Source organism: Triturus cristatus, chromosome 1_2, assembly GCF_964204655.1.
Source record: "Triturus cristatus chromosome 1_2, aTriCri1.1, whole genome shotgun sequence".
In the NCBI taxonomy this organism is placed as follows: Eukaryota; Metazoa; Chordata; class Amphibia; order Caudata; family Salamandridae; genus Triturus; species Triturus cristatus.
Window position 1 is genome coordinate 1104683707 of NC_140580.1, and position 20489 is coordinate 1104704195.

General features: G+C 44.8%; 1 protein-coding gene across 1 annotated transcript in view; it reads right to left on the reverse strand.

The window, feature by feature from the left end:
• Nucleotides 1-19927, reverse strand: part of SLC2A6 (solute carrier family 2 member 6) — a 196115-nt gene extending 176188 nt beyond the window's left edge. Inside the window, exon 1 of the mRNA XM_085613733.1 lies at nt 19696-19927. Within this exon, the coding sequence (XP_085469859.1) occupies nt 19696-19823 (128 nt within the window). The 5' untranslated portion in view covers nt 19824-19927. The remainder of the gene's footprint in view (nt 1-19695) is intronic.
• Between the last annotated feature and the right edge of the window lie 562 nt (nt 19928-20489).

The following is a 20489-nucleotide window of genomic DNA, read 5'->3' on the forward strand; positions in this document are numbered from 1 at the left end:
ATCTTCTGGATACAGAAAGAACCGGACCTATGTTTTATTACCGAAACATGGCTACATACTACAGCACTTCCCTGCATCCCTATAGCGTTCCCTTCCGACTATAGATTAATCAGACTCGAAAGACAGTCTGAAGAAAGAGGGGCTGGCAATTGCATTCCGTAATATAGTAAAAATTGCACTATTAGAATCTTGTAGCACTGACTGGATAAAGATGGTCATTTTTAAACTTGAGACTTCGCCAAAGTCCACATGGAAACATGCATACATTTATAGGCTGCCAGGCGCAAAGAACGTGTTTAGCATCAAGTTGTTCGAAAGGTTGGCTCCTCATATTTTAGCATCATAAATTGTATGTTGATTGGTGAGTTAAATCATCATGTGTAGTTGAACTCTGGTCCAGATACAAAATGGTTACTCAGATCTAGACTTCTTAGGTCTTAATCAAAAAGTGGCATGTCCTACGCATATAGCAGGACATAGGCTGGATTATAGTCACCAATTCATCCAGTTTACAGGTAGATATCCTAATCTCACAAGTCTGGACAGACCATTCTACCATCAGTTTCCATCTTGATTCTGTAATAACTGAAGACTCGAAGACAAGAGCCGCAAGACTGACAAGATCATGGAGGAAGGTAGTACCGTTTCTAGTTACTTGGGCCCCCACTCCCACAGGGATTATGAAGATATCAATTTAGCCATAAAAAATTATTTTGAGGGAGTGTTCATCTGGACATTAGATATTATCACGCCACTCAAAGTTAGCAGGAATAAAATGAATCTAGCCTCACCTTGATATTTAGAATCTTTAAAAAGGGAACATTCAGCTTGCAGAAAGCTAGAACGCAAGGAGAGAACCACAAAATCACCTGGAGACAAAGCTATCTACAAAACTGCGTCAGGGAATTATCATAAAAACCTCAAGAAAGTAAGAAAATCTTATATAATTGATAGGATTCACAACACGGGCAACCTAAGAAGAGAACTTTATAAGATCCTGAAGGAATTTACAAATCTTGCAGCCTGTGCCTCACCAATTCTAGCCTCTCAGGTCCTTTGTGACGACCTCGCAAATCACGTTAAAGAAAAAAATTCTATGATCTATAAATCTCTTCCAATTGATTTGATGCTGGAAGGGCCAACTCCACCTAATTCCTCAGCTATTATTAACCCCACGCTCTTGGATACTTTTAACTTTGTTACTCCTGAACAAGTGTTGGTCCAGTTCAACAGAAACAAATGTGGCTCTCCAGATGACACTGCCCCGCCCTATATTATGGCCCCTGTTCTTCTTGCCTCTGTTACTGACTTGTTCAATATTTCTTTGAACATGGAATCGCTTCCAGTAAAATGGAAAACCACTTATATTAGACCGATCTTAAAAAGAAAACACTGCAGATCCTCCGGAGAGGACTAACTATAGACCTATATCTCTCCTTTCCTTTCTTGGAAAAGTTAAGGAGACTTTAGTTAATCATCAATTCATAGCTTTTCTGGAATACCACTTTCTGTTGGATCCCTCCCAGGCAGAATGTTGGGCCTCCTTTAGCACGGAAACAGAGTTAATGAAGGTCTTGGGATAAATCAGACTCACCTTGGACGGGGGGACTCAGCCATGCTGGTTTTACTTCATTTGTCCAGAGCTTTCAACACAATCTCTCATGCAACTCTAGTCCAAAGACTGAGAGAGATTGGTGTCGGGGTAAAGCATTGGGTTGACTGAAAAACTTTCTGAATTATCAAACTCATTCAGTACAACTGGATCTTTGCAGCTCTAGAATCGTGGCATTAGATAAGGAGTTGCCCTAAGGCTCATCTTTGAGCCTGACCATTTTTAATATTTATGTGGCACCCCTAGCCAAAGTGAAAAGATCATGTGGCATTAGTGTTGTCTCGTACGCATATGACACTCAACTTGTCATCATTACGGCGCCCAACGCTGAATATACCAAACTAAAATTCAGGGACTGTATGATTAGGATTGCCTCTTGGATGTCAGGCAACTACCTCCAACCAAACTGAAGGAAGACAGAGATTGTGCTCTTTGGGAAAGCCCACTCCTATCCCAGAAAAAGCAGTCACAAACCTTGCTGTTCTAGTTGATGAAAATCTGTCCACACAAGACTATGTGAATTCACTCTCTGGAACATGCTTTGGTCTGATGCGTATGCTCAGGAAAGCCTTTCAATGGCTACCTTTGCAGACCATGAAATCCTTCATCCAGGCCCTCATTGTGAGTCATCTGTATTATGGAAATACTTTAATGGTTGCAATGAATAATGGTCTTTCTTTCAAGCTCCAGGTTATACAGAACAAAGGTGACAGTTTGGTCTGCAACCTACCCGCCAGCTCTCCTTCGTAATCTAAGTTGAGATCTTTGCACAAGCTTTCTATAAGAAAGTATGTTCTTTTTAAGTTTTTATGCTTGGTCTATAAGTCCTTGCATGGGAGTGAAGCAGGCTATTTGCAATATAATCTGCAGCCTTACATTCCCACCCTCAATCTCAGATCAAGTGAACAACTGTTATTACGCCCCCAATGTATTCGCAAGGCCAGGTAGGGGGGCAGCTCCTTTTCGTTTTTTTTGGCTTCCCAGCATTGGAACCAGCTACCACCATATCTACGTTCTTGTGGCAATTTAGTTTTATTAAAAAATCTTTTGTAAAACATGGCTCTTTAACATTTACATTTTAATTCAGTTCTGTGTGCTGCTCGAGCACCTAGAGACCCCTTCGGGGGTGATTTGTGCCCTTAATAAATATAAATAACATACCATAACAAAAATAGCAGTGCGTAGTGAGTTCGCCTCACCTCCCGGGCCGGGGCTGGTTCAGCGGTCGCCACCGCTGTGATCAAGACGGAAGCAGGTTGAAAAGCGTCTTTTTTGTTTGCCAAAATAAACTGCTAATTTGATTTGCATACGAGCCTGTTGGTGAGGTTGGATTCTTTCACTAAATGGGAAAGATTATCATTGATATATATATATATATACACATATATATATATATAAACTCGGAGTGCCGGGTTTCAGGACATCCCCCTCTACCTGTCACAGTGCCACAGGCAATTGTAGTGAGGCACATAGTGTTTAATGTGGTCATCTGTGAACACTTTAATTTGGCGGCATTTGAAAAAGTCACTCCCGACGAAACGCGTCATGCCTCTGCCTTTGCTTGTTCATTAAAGTGAGTTTCCTGATGTACCCACGTGGGCTCGTTCTTCCAGAAGAGAACTTGGTTGTGTGTGTGTATATATATATATATCTACACACACACATACTGAAAAAACAAAGGTTACAGGGACGTTATACTTATGTTCAGAATTTCCACACAAAATACCAAAGAAATTCAGCAGTTAGAGTTATCTCAAGAAACTATAACTGATGCCATAAGATAACTATAACTCATGCCATCACCATGCACAGTTTTATCCTCAATAATTTTACTGCAAATGTTGCATTGATACTTTTAATTATTTCGTATAAGATGTCATCAATTATTAAATTTGTGGGGTAATTAGCAGCCATGGCGAGGGTGCGAGTTAGAGTTACCTTAGGGCATTTCTCCTTCAAAGATACACCACATGTGTAGGGCCTGCTCTCGTTGAATGTCCCTGTACATTTTTGGCACATCATTTCTTGAGAGAAAGCCTGGCTGACACACCTATGTAAAGTGGCAGGTGTAAACTTTCACTGCTGTTTGATAACTCATATGATACAAAAAGAAGTGGAAGTACGAAAATCTTTGATTTTTTCCAAATAAAGTACCAAAGTTCTTTAAACATCCAGAGATATGAGAAATGACTGAGCCGAGATCTCATCACGAACTGGTAAAATAATATCTTGACCTAACTGAAAATGTGTTTGAATTTTAGGTCTAAAGATTGGGTCTATTTTTAACACCACCAATTTGGGGAAAATCTAAGATAAGGGTAGGAGATTACAAGGGCACTTATCTAACCTAATATTCTGACCGATGTTATTTAGGAAGGATAACTTTGCATATAAACGCAAAATATCTGTTAATTCTAAAGGCTCTACAAGATGCTTTTGTGAGCCTTCTAGAACTGTTGCCAAATTCTATGTAAGTGCTGGATTAGGAACCACTGGCTTGCTAAATTTAAAACTCTTCATTAACCTGGATGCCAAAAGGATTATTTGTGAGATATCCCCATATGAATCCCCTAATCACCTTCTATTGGGACACACCAGGAGATGGAGCTATACCCTTTAGAAACTCATGACTCCAGAATTCTAAGATTGAAAAGGGTCACAAGTTCTGGCTCTGAAGTTTTCCCCCATTTTTCAACGGCTCACTAAAGTTTGACATAGGATACAAATATTGATACTAATGTTGATCATTTCCTGCTTGACTGCATGTTTGCAGCTGCTTCCTTTGGACACCCTAGGTTTCAGAGGGCAAGTCTCTCAATTTCCAAACCATCAGATGCAGATTGATCAACAGGCTTTCTGGCCGGACGCAAACATGGAAAATGTGCCGTGTGTGTAATACAGCCCCAGCATCAATGCAACTTTTGCCTTGAGGCAGGCTACTAAAATATCCAAACATTTGAGAAATCCAACTTAGGAATTTTTGGTTGATACCAATGTCGAACTTATTTTAGTTTTATTTCTGGGCGAAGTGAGTCATGTAGTAACTTTGACCTCAATGCATGCGCAGTCATGAAGTTTGTTAAAAATTAGGAGTTTTCATTTTGGACTTTAAGGTAATTTAGCGGCAGCCGGTGTCTCTGTGTGGCCAATTCTCACACAATGCGGCCCGATCCATGCAGCTCAAAATGTCCTGCAGCGTACAACCTTGAAGGACCAGTTTCGGATCACAGAAGAGGCTTTTGCATCAGGATTGGGCTGTCACAATGGCTTTCACTACTCTTCCTCTGGTAGGACAGATGTCGTCTGCTTAAGTTTCAGCGAAGAAACCTAGTGGAAATATCTTACATGGCATCTTCCCACATCTAATTTAAGGCAAATATTTATTTTCACCCTTGTTAAAGAGGACGAAAAAGGATAGCAGAGCTTTGTTCATGTGTTGTATTCATTCCCCTCCACTATGCATAAGTTGCACCATCCTTAAGTTGACAAGCATGAAAACTGGTTCATTGTAGTAGCTGAAAAACCCTGTGAATTAGATTGCTCTACCATTCAAACTGACCATTCTTTAATTGTAGCTCTATGCGTGCATATGAATTGAAAACGGCATGATTGCTGGTGGCCATTTTCATATGAACACCAGTTGGTGTTGCTTTAAAATCCACTAGCTGTGCATTTTCACGTCTCGCTGACCCGTCTGCTTGCTAAAGATTCTTGTGGGCTTACCAAGAATTTTCAATGGGCTTGTCCCCCCACATTGCTTACCATTGGCTCACTTTATTGTCACTCTTATTTGCTTGCTTCTTATTCAATTGTTTTCAAGTTCAATTTTTACTCTTTTGTGTTTGTTCCTCCCCTGGAGCATGTCCTCTTTTCAATCTAATTACTTGTGTCCTTCCACAGATCACTTTTAGGGAGCTACTTTTTTATTTTTGCTAAAGTACTCCATGAGAGTGAATGTGTTCTGTAGCTCTCTCCCTCATGTGCTGAACCAAACACTTGCCGCCACGCTCCACGTTTCTCTAACCCTTGTGGCCTCTCTCTCTTGTCTGATTCTACTTATGCTGTGTTGCCCTCTCCCTTGAGTGCTTCTCCGCTCACACCCATGTGTTGCTCTCTCATTCATGTGCTAAACCTGCTCTCTCATGTGCTTTTTCCACTCCTCCTATACATCTCTCTGATCCAATTAGCATTAACCATCTTGGGTTGGTAAATAATAAAAGCAAAGCAGATGGTGCTGCTTCATTCCAGGCGTGAGCATGCCTGGTTACATATGCGCACACCAAAAGAAGTTGCATCATCACACCTTTTAAAACTTTTTTACTCTTTTATGCCGATGTTACACAGCATCATAAAAAAGTATATTTTTTTTCTCCAATACTGCACAACATTGGCATAAAGCACTAGCAAAGGAAATAGGTTGGCAAGGCAATAGGCTGTGCCAAGGCTTTTTTTTTACAATGGGACTAAAAGTGTACACCCCCGCCCTATGTGGTCTTCACAGAGGTTGTAGTGTAGGGGGAAAGGGAATGTGTTTCGAAATTTGGCTGCAGCCACATCCACAGAGTCTGTTGGTGGCTTCCTATCGTGACATTGGTTGCAAAATGACAAATGGAAAAAAAAGAAAATGAGCAACTGGCTTAATATTTCACAATGGCTGCCGGGGCCATCTAAACCAGCTCATGACTTAGGAATATTAGAAGCCCGAGTACTAAGAACACTAGACCCCGGAGCCGCTGTCGTTAGCAGGTGAGGTAATGCCAGCCAGTGCTTAATTTGAGCCGGTGGTTTCCGGTGCTCGGCACTGGCACTTAATTGTCAGCTCTGGCGCTTGTGACAGTCTACCACTGGCGGGCTAATTAAGAGATGACCACAAAAACAGTCAAATATTCATTCAATATACATTAAAAATTACAATTACATGCCGCCATAGCCATTCTTATAGCATTGGGGGCCTGTAGTAGTCCAAAGTATCATACTTGTAGGAGTGTGATAGTTAGTAGTTGTGTTGGTACTATGAAAGGCAGCGCTGGCAGGGGCAATGTGAGGTGCAAGTTGCAGTGGCCTCCTGACAAGAGCCCTGGCACTTTTTCATTTTTAAAAATTAAACACTGATGCCAGAGGGTGGGAACTCAACCTTCCCGTCCTGGGATTGTATTTATCAACTACGTGTAGATGAATAAAACATTTATTACACATGCTGCATGCATTTGTTTCCTAGTCCATTCATTTATCAACAGAGCTCTTATGTGCCCAAATCATTCCATCCTTTTTAGGTCTCGCCTGACCCAGCGCATGCGCTGGTCTGGCGAGACTTATTGAGAGGGCTCCAAAAAGTGCTACCAGGCCAGCCTAGAGCTACAGTGCATGTGCCCGAGCGCGCGCGCCGCGCTTTACCGCAATTACTTTCACTTTCGCGGCCGCAGGGCCGCTTTGATGTTTGAATTGATCGCAATCGCGATCACTTTCACGGCCCCACGGCCGCTTTGCATAGCCAATAGGTCTCGCTTTTGGGACCTTATAAGTATTTAGTTATGCAACTGTTGCATGGCTAAACACTTATAAGGTCCCAAAGGCGAGACCTATTGGCTATGCCAATGCTTGTTCTTTTTTCATTTTATATCTCTACATTTATAATGTAGTTGGTCAGGGGCATTAATGGGTAGATCTTCTGTTTCACCATTCCAATGTTTGCCCTTCTGATTCCCCTTTTTAATTTAGAATTTCTTCCCTCAGTGAGTGGAATTTTTCAATAGCATTATAGCCCCTGGCTTGGGCGTGTGTCTTGCTTCTATAACTCAGGTTGTGGGCCTTTAACAACTCATATAGCCCTTAGCAATATACTATAATGCTATCATATAATATTGCAAAGTGCCAGAAGGGAAAGTGATGTGAGCACAAAAAAAGGCCATGAATGACTGACCAGTTTACAACTGACATGGAGCAGATGCTGACCTTGGCACTCACATGTATGAAGGAGGAACAGACATGGTATAAATCAGGGGGTTTGGGTTGTCTTGAGATTACAGGGTCTCCAAAGTCGAATCATATGAGCCATGTGATAATTTAAGAAAGAAAGATGCTCCTGTATTATGCATTTTTTTCCTAAAGTCACTGGAGCGTTCAGGGTGCAGTTGTTGGGCATTATGTGCTCAGCGTTACATGTTCAAAGAACTCAGAAATTTCAAACTGCCCCAGGTAAACTGTGAGAAGCTCATATTATCCAGGATTATTCTTGGAATTCTGGTACTTGTAGTTCTATCATTCCCTTATTAATGGAAGGTCTTCCGGATCTGGGAAAAGAAAATTCAAGCCAGGATAACATTCTCACATCTGTCATGGGACAACTTGAGCTCTCAGATTTCATGGTGGCCCATCCTTGATGTGTGAGTAATTAGTTCACTTCAATATGATATTTGCAAATTCGTTTTTTTTTCAAATAAAAGCAACCTACACGTTTCTCAATGTAAAGGCAAATATCTTGAAGATAGCACGGGGTGCATATCCTGTATTAATTAAATATTTCACTAAAGTTTCTGATTGGCCCAGTTTTTGGCTTTCATGTTTACAATATAATGCATTCTGGAACTTGTAGTCCTGGTTCAATTAAAAACCTTTTGGGCTAAAGTGCTAGATTTTAACTGTTTGCAGCGAGAAATACTTGACTGCATTATGCTCTGGGGCAGTGAAATTATGCAGTAGTGAAGGATCAAGTAATGCAGGAGGGTTAGCCAAATTACCAACTAGGAAAAGGCACTTAAGAGTCATTACTCTGCATATTCTGTGGCATTATCAGGTCATTAGTTTTACATTGTAACACAATGGTTTGCCTTATAAACGTACATTGTCACCACGCACAATGCCGAGTTAGAGCAATCCATGGTTGAAATGTTACCAGTTAACTAAGTGTGCGCTTTAGCACTACCCTAGAGCAGCGATTCTTATAACTTTTTATCCATTGGAGCTAGATTTTTTTTTTTTTAAATAGGTACAACTTGAGCAGGAGATGTTGGTTTATGTGGTGGGTGTGGCAAATTCATATTATACCCGCTGCCGAGGGCTATACTGGTTGGTAAACGCCCTGAACTTGAGTTATAGGCCCAAACAGCAGGCGAGGGCCTATAACGAGGGTGAGGGCCTTTAACAACTAGTATAGCCCGAGGCAGAAGGGCTATAAGGCTATTAAAACATTCCACCCAATAAGAGTGGAACGGTCTCAATTAGAAAGGGAAAAACATGAAGACAAACATTGGAATGTTTGAGCTCCAGGTTCATACCAGTCATTATAAGCCTGGAGCTACTCCACTGACTTCAATGGAACTCTCAACATGCCAGTGTTTTAATGCAGAGGTCTATACCAGTTGTTAAAGGCCCTAAAACCGAGGCCTATAACAAGGGTGAGGGCCTTTTACAAAAGGTATAGCCTGAGGCCGGAGGACTATAGGGCTATCAGAACATTCTGCCCCCTGAGGGTAGAATGTTCTAAATAGAAAAAGAGAGACAAGACAACCATTAAAATGTTGGTGCAGAAGAAGGCTTTTACCAGCCATTATAAGCCCAGAACTACTCTATTGTCTTGAATGGAGCTCTCAACATTCCAGTGTTCTAAGTATCCAGAAAATGCAGCAGATGTGCAGTCAAACTTTTTAAGTGGCCCTGATTATTCTGTGCTGATGACCTGAAGTTGCCTGGGACCTGGAAGCATGTTTCACCCTTGCAATTCCTGCACATTCCGGACCCCCTGGGCTGACCCCTTCTAAATGAGTCGATGCTGCTTGCAGTCACCCCCACCCCCACTCCCTCTCCTGCCATGCGTGTCCTCCGCAATCTTCTGCTCAGTACTGTAGCAAAGCCCCTGGTGGCAGGCCCGGAGCTGGGCTGCATACGCTGCCCCGCACAGGTGGTGCTAAGTCACCCTCATGTGCTATTTATCGCTTAAGACCATATTTGCACATAGAGTGCTATTTTGCTCTCTCCGTCTGTGCTGCAGACACAAAAACATTACTGTTAAGATTTAATCTTCAAGACAAAAGATTTGTTTCTGCTACAGGTGCTGCAAAAATGGCGATAAACAGTCCAACCCTATGAACATGGGTGGATATTTAGATTAATGTGTGTTAATTTGAAAGTTGTGTATTTTTGGATGATGCCAGTGGTTTTTAGTGGATGCAAACTTCCTTTTAATTACCTCCAAACAGAGCTGACAGCAGGAAACTCTAATTGGGTGGAATTGCGAACCAGTTACTATATGCAAAACGATGATCAAATGCGCCTCTGTGCAAAGTAACACAGACTAGCAGCAAAATATCACCACTGAAGGCAGTATCCATTGCATAATTCCTCTGAGTCAAAGAAAACACAATTCATCCTGTAAGAAGGTTGTGTGAACCTTTTGTAAAGCCTGTGGTTACTGGCAAGGGATAAAGGGCCATCAAACTGCACATTATTTAGCTGTCACTCTGTGCTTCCGCTCTGGCTTTGTCCCTGCAGCTACACTGTGATGTCATGGGGTTTTCCCAGATTGCCAAACTGACTAATCACAAGCCCTGGTCTTTCAGCCTGAGTGCGTGAAAGTGATGTATCCCACAATGCAGTAACCCCACGATGGTGGTCATCACACACAACATGGAAACACTATCCACATAGGCTTAAAGCAAAGATAGGTCCTTTCCAATCGCGCATGCTACACGGTATAGCATGCTACTTGTGTGGAGGAAAAGTGCTTCTGCATCCTACACAGGAGGTGGTGTTATACAAATGCTATACCCAGGGCAACTGAATTATTCGGCAGGGTTGAGTAAATCATGCAGAACCTTTTAAGATAGTATTACTTCATTATTGTGTCATTTTTACACTATTTAACACTGTCTGAGCATTGTCTTCTCCTTATTAGTATCAGTTTAACACCCATATATAGCAAAAAGCAACAGAGAGGTGACCGGTCAAGCTTTGCAAAGACTCTTCTACTGCTCAGCAACTCGTGTTTCTGTGTTTTTGGTAACTTTTGAACCATTGCTGCAAATAATTTTCTTTTTGCTAAAATCTGCAAGTTATGCAACAGATGATGGATAATGTGAAAAATTTGGCAAATCTATAATTATGCAAAAACGTTCCGGCTGCACGATTGCATAATTCCAGTGACCCTGGCTATAACACAGTGCCATACAATACAAACTGCAGAATGACTGGTTTGGGAACAAGGATGTAATTTGCAATACATCCTCTTTAGAAATATGTGGCATGTTGCAAATTGCCCACTGTCAGAGGCTCACAAAATGGCCTATCTCATGAATATTAATGAGGCAAGTCACAATTTGCGATTTACTCTGAATGCAGGGTTGATGGTCTTCATAGAACAAAAGGCCACCTATCACTGTGTTTGCTTTACTAGCACCCCACGTCTGTCAATGGGATATGGTGTCTTTTTAGGTCTCGCCTAGCTTTGCTGCGCGAATGTGCTGCCATCGCTTTGCAAGGCATGCAGTATATACTGTAGTGTGGAAGCTTCGTGGAAGCTCCGCCCACTCTCTTCCCATCGGCTTTTGTCTTAAATGCTGCCTACCGATTGGTTTGAGGCTTTTTAGTCCCTCCTCATTCATCATTTGTATCCTTCCACGGCTATTGGCCCCTTTACTCCTGACACTATTTTCTTTTAGGTCTCGCCTAGCGTTGCAGCGCGAATGCGTTGCTATTGCTTTGCGAGACATGCAGTATATACTATAGTTTGGAAGCTTTGTGGAAGCTCCGCCCACTCTCTGCCTATTGGCTTTTGTCTTAAATGCCTCCTTCCAATTGGATTGAGGCTTGTTAGTCCCTCCTCATTCATCATTTGTATCCTTCCACGGCTATTGGCACCTTTACTCCTAACACTATTTTGTTCCCTGTCTCCCCTCCCCACCGCCCCCTCCGTCAGTCTGTGACTTCTCACCCTCCCCGCCCCCCCACTCCCTTTATATTTTCTTGCCTGCCGGCACTTCCATTTTCATCTTTATTATTGCCACCTTGAAATATGCGAGTTCAAGATGCGTGTTGTACAAAAACTTTTCTTGTTTAATGAACTAGATTTTAATGGGGCCGCACCAACGGAGCAGGAGGAGGAATCGCATCGTCCACATGAACACTCTCAGAGTCTCCACTAACACCGATGACACCCTCAGCACCGCCGAACACCTGCACTTCCAGATCCACACCGATCCCAACATCACCCTCAGAGGAACCCTCGTCTATAGACCCCCCGGACCCCGACCACAGTTCAGCGACTCCATCGCCGACTTCGTCAGTGCAGACGCCCTTGCCTCCACAGACTACATCCTTCTCAATGACCTGAACTTCCACCTCGAGAACAACAACGACCGCAACTCCACCACCCTGATCGCCAACCTCGCCAACCTCTGACTCCGACAACTCGTCACAACACCCACCCACTCTGCCGGCCACACGCTTGACCCCATCTTCTCCGCAAGCGCCCACATCTCCTTCAACCACACCACCGAACTCCACTGCACCGACCATCGCTGCATCCACTTCACCTTCCAGAAACCCACCACGCACCACCGCACCCAACAGATCCCCAGCCGCTGCTGGAGCAAAGTCACTGAAGACCAGCTAACCACCACCCTCGCCCGGGGCCCACCCGCAGACCCCACCAGTCCCGACACTGCGGCCCGCAACCTCAGACAATGGATCGACGATTGCGCCAACACCCTCGTCCCGATCAAGAAACCCTCCAACAGACACACCAACAAGAAAGCCAGCTGGTTCACTGAAGACCTCCAGGCCTCCAAGCAATCCTGCCGAAAGCTAGAGAAGAAATAGCACCGTGAACAGACACCGGACACCTACGCAGCCCACAAGAACGCCACCCGTAGACACCATCACCTCATCAGATCTGCCAAAAGGGCCTCCTTCAAAGACCGCCTAGACAACAATGCACACAACAGCAGTGAGCTCTTCATCATCGTGAAGGAACTCTCCAACCCCAGCTCCAACACCAACGAAAATCCCACCTTCGCAAGACCTGTGCGACTCCCTTGCCACGTTCTTCCATCGCAAGATCGCAGACATCCACGACAGCTTCAACGTCCCGACTGCCTCGACAACCACTGAGACCTCCGTCCCCACTGCAACCATCCGCACCGACCCTCTGCTCTCCTAGACCAACATAAACGACGATGACACCTTCAAAATCATGAACACCATCCACTCCGGATCTCCATCAGACCCATGCCCACACTACATCTTTAACAAAGCCAGCACCACATCGCACCCCATCTCCGGAAAGCCATCAACATCTCCTTCGAGACAGAAACCTTCCCGGAGAGCTGGAAGCATGCCGAGATCAACGCCTTACTCAAAAAACCCAAGGCTGAACCCAAGGACCTCAAGATCTTCCTGCCCATCTCCCTGATCCCATTCCCGGCGAAGGTCATCGAGAAGACTGTCAACAGACAACTGACCCGCTACCTCGAGGAGAACAGCATCCTGGACCTGTCCCAGTCCGGGTTCCACAGCAACCACAGCACCGAAACTGCCCTCATCGCAGCCACTGATGACATCAGAGCCCTGCTGGACAACAGAGAAACCGTGGCCCTCATCCTCCTGGGCCTGTCAGCCGCCTTCGACACTGTCTGCCACTGCACCCTACGCACACACCTCCACGACGCTGGGATCCAAGACAAGGCTCTGGACTGGACCACCTTCTTCCTCTCCGGCAGAACCCAGAGAGTCCGCCTCCCCCCTTTCTGCTTCAAAGCCATCAAAATCATCTGGGGCGTACCCCAGGGCTCATCCCTCAGCCCAACATTGTTCAACATCTGCATGGCACCGCTCGCCCACGTCGCCCGACTGCACGACCTCTGTACTGCATTTGCCATTTTCACGTGCTAAACTGCATGTTGACCTCGATTCCTTGTGATGCTCTGATCCTCCATTTTGTTGTACTGCATTTCCGTTTTGTTCTGCTTTGACCTGTAGTTACACTTCAGCAGTAACATAAACATGTTTTTCACGTAAACCAGTGCGAGCTGGGGCAAGACATACCTCGTGAGGTTATTTTGTACCTTGAGCTTGTTTTTGTGCATTCTATGCTTATCTCTAGGACAGAGGGAGTATGCGCTGTGCAAGGCTCTCCAAGGTCGGAGACAGGGAAAGTAATGTCTTTTGCCTCTGCACACCCAAGCAGAATCTGGCCAAGTCTGTATGGGTGGATCTGACGCAGAGATGCGGCCAGCACCTATGATGGATAGATGGGCTAGAACGCCTGCTAGAGGGTACTCAAACGTGTTGATTTAACTATAAAAAGCGGTGTCTGTGGGGTGGAGCTCAGGAACTCAGTCTTGAAGTGGACGCACTCGTGGGACGACTTTGGTGCCCGGAGAGATTACTTCCTGTGCCCCAGTCTCTACAGGGTTCCCGACTTGGTGTTTTCGGTGCTTGGCCAGGGATGTTGAAGACTCCGGTGCAGACGCATCTGGTGAGGTGCTTAGTACATTAACTGTTTATATATCTATATTCAAGATCTCATATTTGTATATATATAGTGTGGTGTATTCATTGTTTCACTTGGTGCCTAAGAACTTACTAGCTTCAGTGACTTATTGCCCTTGTCTACGATACTAATAAAGCTCATTTTACTTCCAGAGGAGTGTTGGAGTTTCTGTGTAAGTAAGTGGTGTGCGTAAGTTTAGATTACGCAAGTGGGCAAGGCAATACAATCTCCTATGCCAACGACACCCAGCTGATCCCCTCCCTCACCAAGGACCCCCTCACCGCCAAAACCAACCTCCAACAAGGAATGAAAGCCATCGCCAAGTGGATGAAGAATAGCCGACTAAAGCTAAACTCGGACAAGACGGAAGTCCTCATCCTAGGCTCCACCCTCTCGGCCTGGGACGACTCCTGGTGGCCGACCGCACTGGGAAGAGCTCCAACACCCACTGACCACACACGCGACCTAGGGTTCATCCTCAACTCTACTCTCTCCATGACAAAACAGGTCAACGGCGTCTCGTCCTCCTGCTTCAACAGCAAGACCTACAGGTGGATCCCCACAGAAACAAGAAGAACGGTCACCCAGGCCCTCATCAGCAGCAGGTTGGACTACGGAAACGCCCGCTACGCAGGAACCTCGGCCAAACTCCTGCAACGACTCCAAAGCATTCAAAATGCCTCCTCACGCCTAATCCTCGACATCCCTCGCCGCAGCCACATAACACCCCACCTGAGAGACCTGCATTGGCTCCCCGTCAACAAGAGGAACCCCTTCAAGCTTCTCACCCACGCACACAAGGCACTCCACAACACTGTACCAGCATACCTCAACAGACGACTCAGCTTCTACACCCCCAACAGCCAGGTCCGCTCCGCCGCCCTCACCCTCGCCACAGTCCCCCACATCCGAAGAGCGACCTCCGGCGGCAGATCGTTCTCCCACCTCGCCGCCAAGACCTGGAACACCCTCCCCATCCCCCGACGGCAGACACAGGGCCTTCTAACCTTCAGAAGACTCCTCAAGACCTGGCTATTCGAGCAGTAGTGGCAAACCCCCCCCCACCAGCGCCTTGAGACCCTCACAGGTAAGTAGTGTGCTTTACAAATATTTTGATTGATTGATTGATTGATTGATTGAATGTTACTCTACATATAATAAGACTCTAGGCAACATTCGGGGTATGCATGGCAACTGACTTAGTTCACAAATGGCATTGTAGGATGGTGGGACGAGCGGCAGAGATTTTAACTCATGCTTATAACGAGCACTTTTAATAACTTCCTCTCAATTCAGTGCTATTATCTTGTGTACTGAGGTGACGCGCTAAAGAAATGCACTTTTTTTAATTCTGAAGAGATATTATCGCACATTTACATCATGTTTACTGTATGATTCACATGCCAATCATTTTCACGGCTCGCCCACTGGCTCATATATACGCATTGGCTCGTTTCTGGCTGGCTCTACCTGTTAATTAATATACTGGCTCGCGCACCTCTAACAAAAAGAGATGAATGGATACATGACAGTGAGCCCGGTAGATGCTAGAGAAATAGACTGGTGCAGACAAGCAGACAAAGTCAGTCTCTATTGCCTCACGTTAGAATCATCATTTTCAATAACCTGGAAATCTGCTGGCAACTCCTGCATGCCCCAATCTCATCCCCCTCACCTATTCTTAGCAGAAGCGGCAGATTCTGAGCTGTGCCCTGCGGGTGCAGAGGAGCACGGCAGAGTCTGTAGAAGCACTGGGATCCCTAGCCTCTCCGGGTGGGCACCTAAGCCTTCCGGGTGCCTTCACACTTAGGATAAATGAATTCATTTTGTTCTGTGCTTTAGTCGACCCTCTGTGAGCACTGTCTGGTAGATGAAGCTCTGTGTTAATAAACACATTCAGAGAGGTGGTTGTGTACAAACAAACAACAGCCACAATACCGTACATTTTGAACGTGTAGTTAAATACCTTCTCATCGAGTACCTCATTGTCTGATCATTCCATGGCACTACCAAAATTACATTTAGACACATTTGCTCAACTGTAAAACTCTCCCTTCTATGGGTCATTTAACAACTCGGGGCTATGGGGTTAGGTAACCTACTTTGGATGCTGTGTAAAAGAGTAAATACAAAAATTAATGCAATGAAACTAAGCAACCAGTACTGTCTAAAACATTGTGAAAACTGACACGCATTCTGTCATTTTGTTTAGTTAATGTCAATTTTCTCATAGATGCGAGTAAATTACTCTTAATATCCTAATGAAATCTGCACACTTTTAACTAATAGCACCGGGCGACCTTTGACAACTAGGCAATGAATACATTTTCATGTACCCCCGAAGCCCCCCTGTCCCCCACCCCCTTGGCAAACTTTATTGCCTCCCAGTGTTTGGGGGATAACCAAGAGGCAGGAGAGTGAGTCAAATAGTCTAGAAAATGAAAGAGAAGCCGGGATTTGGATTCACATAATCCAATCCCGATCGCGTTGGTTAGTCTGTAAGCACTACTTTTATTAATGAGTTGCGCATTAGTAAAGCACCACGGTGTGAATGGATGGCGACACTTCACCCATGAGGTACGTGCCAGGCAATTGTTGACACAATCCACACTTTGTATCTTTTTCAATATATTTATTACGAAGTGCAGGACCTTTCCATGGGATTTTGCACACTACATACATTCACTCCAAAAATAAAACGTGTAGGGGAAAAACATTGCCATTTACTATGTCAAAAGCTCTAACTCACGAATGCGAGACCTATTTGCATTGCAAATGCTTGTTTTAAAAAGGTACCCTTTTGGCTACACTTTAAGATTTAAGAGAGATTCTCCCTTAAGCTGCCCTATATGATGCAGAAAAGGAAAGCTCTCCTACGGGCTCAGCTTCCTCTTTGTGAATCTGTTGCCACCCACTTCGAGGCTGGTAACTGATCAATGGGTTACACCCACAATTGGTGTCACAAAATATAGATACATACCCTTCCAGCTTGTAAACATGAGAGCAAGGCAGGACTGTACTTGGCATCCGACTGTACTGGGCATAGGGTGTTTCCCTAGGAGGTTGGAAGGGTGAGGGGCCTGTTTTGTTACTGGGGCCCTTTTATTAGCAGTGCAGCAGTTTTGAAAGCACCATCTGTAGCATTCCTTGTATATCCAGTGGTTTTCAGGCAACAATAAAAGTGTCAAGATAACTCTGGTGATTAATGTACCTGCTGGAGAGACCTGGGGAGTTTTGTCTAGTGTCAGTTTTGACTCATCTAATGTAGCACAGATGGTTCATATGCCTGCTGTAAAGAGCATGTACCATGCAAATCACAGAACATTAATTTATGTGCATAGCCTAGTGCGTTACTGCTTTTGTCACAGAGATTCTTTTGTTACTGTGCAGTTCATGCGTTACAATCAGAATTTAGCCCAGTGAGCTATGAAATGTCATCAAAGAGCTGCAAGCAAACTGCATGGTACAGGTTAGAAAGTTTTGTTTTTCCCCCAAGTCTTTCATTATCCAAATGTTGCTAAAAAGGGTTTGTTTGGATAGAAATATATAATTATCAGTAAAGCCAACCCTAACCACTGTGCTACATTACGAATCTTGAGTTTGTGCTTCTCCAGACCAAGCACTTTAAAAAATGCCTACCAGTATGGATAGTATGAATTCTATTCCTTCTAGTCCCCTATGTCTTACGTAACATTTTTGTATACTGATTTACACATGTATGATTCATTGTCTTTGTATCTGTGTGTGATGAAAAGTGCTCCAAAACCCTACACCGGTATAAGAGGCGCTACAAAACAAATTAAATACATGTGAGGGCGGCGCTAAGGAGCTATGAGGGGCACTGTTGGAGGGTGATAGTGAGTGAATCATTGAAGAGCCCCAAGAAAGATTGTTAAATCCTGGTGCACTGTAAGGCCATCATTTACTATGCTTTAAAAGCAAATACAATTGGATATATAATGACAAATATGCTGTAGAATGCGACAATTTTACAATTTTTTATTGGGGGGGACCCCCCCTAAAACTCCATTTTGTATTGGTCAGGCTCTCTCTGCACTCACTATGCACCGTATAGGGGCTGGTGGGACAGAATTTGCCAGGGCTGCTTTGGGTTCCCAGTCCGCCCTGCATGAGCGGGAATCCCCATTCATGCCGCTTCCTTTGTGCAGTTTGGAAGAGGTTGCAAAAACGCTTTTACAAGTAGGACGGATTTTACATCTCATGCAAGGGTGTTAGTGCTTTGAAAAAAGCCCTTATGTGGTCACAAACTCTGTGGATTTGTGAATCGCAAGGTTTGCTGGAGCACAGGTGCTTTCTGGTTTAGGCCCTTTGTTCCGAGAGGTCCCTGGAGTATTCACCCAGCTCCTGAATCAATGGCCGCAGAGAAACACCTGCACCGCACAAACACTGCAACACATCAAGCTCCCACCTCCCAGAATGTAAATGTTTACCACATGGATGAGAAAAAGGGGATAATTCACAGGAGCATTTCTGAGCACAGGAAGCACTGCTAAAGGACTTCACTTATACAAACTCTTGCGTGGCTTTGTGAATCGGCCTAAAAATCTGAAGTGTCCTTTTGCAAAAGTGCAAAGAGGGCACAGTCCTTTCTATTTACACTGTTTGTACATGAATATTCAGAATTTAGGCATGTGACAAGAGTGCATAAAAGAGTGCAACGGGAGTACTACTTTACTCCAGAATCCCTTCGTGACTGGGTGCCATAAACGCGAACTTTAACAGAGAGGCTGCCTTTTAGGGAGATTGGAATTAGCTGCACCTTGAGTACAGGTGAGTTGCACTGTTACACGTGATCTCTTTCTCCTTCTCTGTGTGACTCCACTCAGACATGTGCATGGAGACTCCTTCAGTTTATAATTTTTCAGAGTGCCCATGATGGGGGCACCCCTCTTGGCATTAATGAAACACCTGGCTCAGTTAGAGTACATGAGTAATGACGTGTAGGGTAGGAGGGTTCTATGTATATGTACCTTCATCCATATACTCTTGGCCAGACGTCTCCACTCTCTAGCATGCACCAACACTGCTTCGGCTGGAAAGATCACTTCAGATGTCTTTGCTCATTCAATTCTTGGCCTCTCCGATGGTATTGGTAACAAGGAAGCCGATGATGGTTATTATGGTTTTAATCATTTGGACAAGGCACAACTAGCCACTGTTGTATGGTATGTGTAACCCATGAACTAGAGGTGTGGGGTTCTCTCGTGACATGGTTTTGCTTTGACTGTCTTCACCATTCGAGATTGTTTGGTGTAGCATTTATGCCTCAGCAACACACTCCACAAAGGCAGCAAAAAGACTGCGAATGGTGGCTCAGCGAGTTACCGCCCATTGCTAATACAGTGAGCTGACTGTAACGATACGAATCAAGGAAAGCCAAATTCCTCTTTCCATCCTTCCGAGTCCAATACATTGGATACCATTAAGTAATAGTAAAATCTGTTATATAGAGCGCCTAGAAAGGACCCAAGTGCGCTATATAAAAGAGGTTGTGATTATTATCCGACAGCATACATTCTCCCGTGCACTGTATAGCACACCTCTCTTGGCCCTGCTAGCACGGCAGCCTGTCTCTTACCTGACATATCTCTTCTCGGCCTCCCTGGCCTCTTTGTGTGAAAAGGTGTTGTAGTGTGCTCGCGGGGTCTCGCCCTCTAGAAGCGGCTGGGTGCTTGGCGCCTGGTCCTCCAGCAGTGGTCGGTCCATGGTCCTTCCTCAGCTGGGTGTTAGTGGACGGTGGTGTAGGCTGGTGCCCTGACAGGGATGTGTGGCGTTCACCCTGCGCTCTGGGTGTCTCTTCCTCAAGCAGGGGGAGTGGGAGGAGATTTCCTGCCCTGTGACAGAGTGTCTGTAAAACGGCGGGCGGGGGATGGGAGGGGGGAGGCGTAGAGTCCTGTGTGGGGAGCGCCGGGATTTTGCAATGTAGGAATCTCTCCCGGACTGCAGTGAGCAGGCAACTCGAAAGCAAAGCACGAAAGATTGGTTTTGTCTCATAAGTGCACACCCACGCACTGTGGTGCAAGCCGAACACGCTCATGCACGTCACATTCATACACACTGACAGTCGTGCGGTGCACACACTGTCAAACAGAGGTGGGCAGATATAAAGGAGGGAGGCAACAGACAGGGCCGTAGCTTCGTGGGGGGGTGAGGGGGGGTCACGCCCCGCTAATAAATGTATTTTCTGGTAAATAGCTAAGTACAGGTGGGTTCAGTCGGGCATGGTAAGATGTCTGTCGGAATTCACCAGGAATGTTCACATGATCACAGACAAAAACGCACACACACTCTCTCCTCTGCTTTCAAAGTCTTAAAAAATGTTGGTTATTTAATTAAATATTGGGCTTTGTGTCGCTTTGTATTTGTCTCCCT